This window comes from Sinocyclocheilus rhinocerous, unplaced genomic scaffold (assembly GCF_001515625.1).
Source record: "Sinocyclocheilus rhinocerous isolate Xijiao unplaced genomic scaffold, SAMN03320098_v1.1 scaffold370, whole genome shotgun sequence".
Taxonomy (NCBI): Eukaryota; Metazoa; Chordata; class Actinopteri; order Cypriniformes; family Cyprinidae; genus Sinocyclocheilus; species Sinocyclocheilus rhinocerous.
This window is the reverse complement of record NW_015670897.1, coordinates 77,379-82,223: the sequence shown is the minus strand read 5'-3', so window position 1 is coordinate 82,223 and position 4,845 is coordinate 77,379. Positions and strand designations below refer to the sequence as shown.

Genomic DNA, 4,845 nt, shown 5'->3' with positions numbered 1-4,845 from the left:
TATAAATACCTTGCTACGTGTACTGCGTTAGGCTAACCGAGACTTGTCATTTGCACTTACATATTGTTGCTCTTTTGATAGTTTTGATTGCTTCTATTGTCCTCATTTGTAAGTCGCTTTGGATAAAAGTGTCTGCTAAATTACTAAATGTAAATGTAATAAAAATGAGTAAATCAGAAATATCCACAGGCTGTGCTTTATTTGGACTTTTGTCCTGCATTTTTGCCGTAACTGTAATTTCCATCAAACCAACTGTAAGTCGAGTTGTATTGACGATACACAAAAGCACCTCATGGCAAAATACACCACAGACAAACTCATGGCAAAACAGTGAACTTCCTCATGCATGCTGGCCCTGATTTATATAAAATCACATGCAAACTTGACAGAATGCTGTTTTATATGGTTTTTGCAGGTTTCCTTCGATCCTCAGGGATGCATTCATATTCAAGATGCATTTTTGGTTGTAAAATCGTGACGCTTAAACCTTTGTTTTGTGAATTTTGGAAAAATGTTTTCTAAAAAAAATACAAGTTTCGACTTTCTGTATATTGCTTTTATAACTATTTATTTGATTATTAATTTTATTTTCATATTATGCAATTTATTTATTATGTTTTTATTAATACTATTATCTATAATATTTACATTTTGTATATTATTAATTTTATTGCTATTATTTATATTATCATTTTATTTTATTTGTAATTTTTATTACTTTTATTGACTGATATTTGATTTTGTGATTTTGCTGTTTTGTGATTTTTGTGGTCAGATTACTTGTTTAAAAAAATACAAATATGCACTGACTTTCTAGTTTTGACTTTTTTTTAATTACTTTTATAACTTATTTATAATTTATTTATACTATTAATTTATATTATTTTTATTGATTATTATTCACATTTTATTTATACTCATTTTAGATTTTTAGATTTATATTATTCATAGCATTATTGTATTGCTGTTATTTATATTATTTAATTTTATTATTTAATTTATACTTTTTATTACTTTTAATGACTGCTATTTGAACATTTGGTTATTTTTCGTGATCAGATTATTCACTTGTTGATTAGCAAGAATTAGTCAAATCTGCTGACAGTCTTGTTGTTTATTGCTGAATATCAATGTCCATGTTTTGTGAATTTAGAGTAAATATTGTGTAAAATAAGTGTTTATTTTCATTAAAGTGTATTTTTATATGTATGTATATCAGCATTATATCAGCCAATCTGCTCTGTATACTAATTTTTAAATATAGGCCTATATGCATTATAGAAATAATATAATTGTCAAATATGAAATCTCCATCTGTGCAAATGCATTGCCCACAGTTTGTTAGATTGCATTAGCAAATTCAAAGGTCTGTTTTATTTGGTAAATCAGGATGCTTATGTACAGGACATGACCTTTGCATGATCTGCGGTTTGAAAATGAAGAACATAAACCAGTTTCCAGAACGATAAACATTAACCCATGTTGCTTTGAGTGAACAAACAGGCCACTTTTTTTCAGGAAGGACCCGATGCAGAGCAGGTTTTTCTGGGAGTGGCCTGAGGTTTCTGCCCCTCCTGAGCATCAATAAAAGGAGGAAGCATCGCAGCTCTGAGCTCAGCGGACGCTTCATCACACCAGCCACTGATGCCTTTCCAAGCAGAAGAAAGCAGATCTGAGGCTTGTAGCTGAGGGTAAACCTCTGAGAAGCGGATGAAGAAACAAATCTTACTACGTTTCACATACCGAGGACTAGTAAGAAAAGGGAAGAAGAGTAAAAGAAGAAAATGGCCAGTTTTATATTACGGAAAGCCGAGCCCAAGGACGTGTCTGACATACTGCGACTCATAAAGGTATGAAATTCAGTTTTAAACCTGACCGATGTTCAAAATTTCATGTTTAATTTAATGTTACTTGCAGTTTCTTTGTATTTATTTATTATGATTTTATTTTTTTATTTTATATTTATGTAATTTTATATTCATTGCTATTTATAATTTATTTCATTAATACTATTGTTTGTTTATTTATAATATTTATATTATGACTTGTATTGCTATTATTATTTATGATATTTAATAAAGGTATGGGTAGTTCGGTTTTAAACCAGATTGGTGCTATTTAAGGCAGTTTAAAAGCTGTGTAGCTACACTGCAAAAATTATTTTTCAAAGTTATAAATCAAGATTATTGAAGTATGCTTTACAAGAAAATAGTAGTTCAGTTTTTTCTAAATTTCATGTTTAATTCAATGTCTTGCTTGGTTTCTTTGTAGTTTTCTTTATATTATTTTTATTTTATTATTATTATTTTGTTTTATTCTTATATTCAAATTGTGAAATTTACTAGCAATTTATGAGTGAAATTTGTTTCTACACCAATATATTATTATTATTATTATTATTATTTTTTTTTTTTGACCTCAAATGTTGTGATGATGAGATCTGAAGAGTTACAGTATAGTTAGTAATCCTAACTTTATCATTTTCAAACCTGAATATGCATGTTTCATGTTAGGAACTGGCCAAATTTGAGGAAATGGAAGATCAAGTTGTTCTCACTGAGAAAGGTGAGTACATTTAGGCGTTTTCAGAGTTTGTAGCTTGTGTTTTCACTCTTCTGACTGCTCTTTGGCTCCTGTAGATCTGCTGGAGGACGGGTTTGGAGATCATCCGTTCTATCACTGTATCGTGGCTGAAGTGCCCAAACAGCAGCAGAGCGCCGACGGTAAGACTAAACCTGTGCTTCAGCTCTGTGTTTCAATGCACAATATGTCATGCTGTTCTGTTTTTTTCCATAGCAGGTTGAAGCGAGCACATCAGGAGTGTGTAAATTCCCACTGACACTTGGGTTACAAAGCGTGCTTCTGTGCATAATGACGAAAAACTGTGTTTGGTAACACTTTGCATTGCAGTGCGCATGTTACGCATACAATAAACATGACGTGCATGTAGTTCATTAGTGTTAGTTCACCCAAAAATGAGATTTTAGGAATAATATATAAGTATACACACTGCCAAAAATGATTTTCTTATTCAGTATTTTTCCTGTTTCTTCTTAAATCAAGATACATCTGCTTGAATTGAGAAGCAGACGCGTTTCAAAAAGGCGGGGCATAGAGGAGAAACAATAATGTACAGTATGTGGAAAATAATGTGTTTTTTTTACTTTAAACCGCATAAACACATTTCATTACACCAAATACACAAAATAATGTTCTTTTTAGCAGCATCATATGACCCCTTTAAGATATTAAGTCTTGTTTTCTGAAAAATGTCTCAAAATTAAGTGGCTTGATGCTTAAAACAAGAAAAAAAATCTGACAAAGGGGTCTGAAAAAGAAACTTAATTTAGAGGGAAAAACTAGTTTGGTTTTTCTGACCTCATTAGCGGACATTGTTTCCTATTTTAAACATAAAGTCACTTCATTTTGAGACATTTTTCAGAAAACAGGACTTATCTTAAGTCATTTTGCTTCTCAAGTAAATGCATATTGATTTAAGAATGTTTCGATATTTGTACTGGAAAACAAGACAAAAATACTGAATTAGAAAATCTACTTAAATTTGGGTCTGTTCACACTGTACACTCTCAGAAAAAAAGGTACAAAATCTGTCACCGGGGCAGTACCTTTTCAAAAGGCACACCTTTGTACCTAAACAGTCCATACTGGTACCTTAAAGGTACATATTAGTACCTAAAGTGTACATATTAGTACCTAAAAGGTACAAAAGTGTACCTTTTGAAAAGGTACTGCCCCAGTGACAGCTTTTGTATCTTTTTTTCTGAGAGTGTATGGCTTCAAAAAAAAAAAAAGTTTTTGTCGTTTTTATTGCTTTAGAGAAGTGGTCACTATTTGGGATTTCAAATTTTGGGACATTTTGACATGAGGGTAAGTGAATAATGCCATATATTCATGTTTGGGTGAACTGTTTATTGAAGTAACACTGTAACATGAACACTGGAATGTAAAGTGATTTTTTTTTGTGTGTGTGTGTGTGTGAATCTGAACGTTCAACACAGAGATTTTGAGTTGTTTGACAGTTGCAAAGAAATCTTATCCAATCCCCCTCTGTAATTTATTGTCTTCAGGCTACAGTCTCTTGCTTCGCCATGTACACTGCCCATGGCGTGTACATGGATGGGCGGGGAGGTAACTGAAAGATCGCTTACAATAGCGTAACATATACAATAAACCAGAGGTAAGGCCACAACAGCTGGGACGTCCCAGCCTAACACCACACTACCATACGCCCCCAAACTAACAGACGGACTATGGATTTGATCCAACACTCACAACTAGGGATGGGAATTGCAAGGAATGAACGATTCCATGAATGAATCTTTTAGAATTTTGGGGAAGAACAAATGTTTGGAAAACAATTCTAATTGCCATGACAACAGCAACATTTACTTTTACAAAAACATCTTTGGAAAGTCATGAATGTCTTTCTAGTATGTTTTGATTCCCAACCACTGATCTATAATAGAGCTTGATAATAATAGTAATTATGTAGATCGGTGTTCCCAACCCTACTCTGCCTCACTGCAAAAAATTATTTTCATACTTAGTATTTTTGTCGTTTTCCAGTAGAGATATTTCAACATTCTTAAATCGAGATGTTTACTTGAGAAGCAAAATGACATAAGAAATTAAGAAAAATGCATCAGTAACATTAAATAAAAATAATGTTCACATATTTTATATATATATATATATATATTGTATTTTTATATATAAAAATGTATATACATTTTATTATATATAAATGCAAGAAAATAAAAGAATATAATTTTTATATAATGTCATTTAAATATTATTATTTTTTATTATTTTAAGCATAAGCTC

The 4,845-nt window shown here is 31.4% G+C and overlaps 1 protein-coding gene across 2 annotated transcripts in view; it reads left to right on the top strand.

Moving 5' to 3' along the window:
* Window positions 1-1,601: 1,601 nt before the first annotated feature.
* The window catches only part of LOC107734365 (diamine acetyltransferase 1-like), a 6,111-nt gene continuing 2,867 nt past the window's right edge, over window positions 1,602-4,845 (top strand). For both annotated transcript variants that reach the window (XM_016546302.1, XM_016546301.1), the window contains exons 1-3: window positions 1,602-1,850; window positions 2,514-2,565; window positions 2,640-2,723. In XM_016546302.1, the coding sequence (XP_016401788.1) occupies window positions 1,785-1,850; window positions 2,514-2,565; window positions 2,640-2,723 (202 nt within the window). In that variant the 5' untranslated portion in view covers window positions 1,602-1,784. The remainder of the gene's footprint in view (window positions 1,851-2,513; window positions 2,566-2,639; window positions 2,724-4,845) is intronic.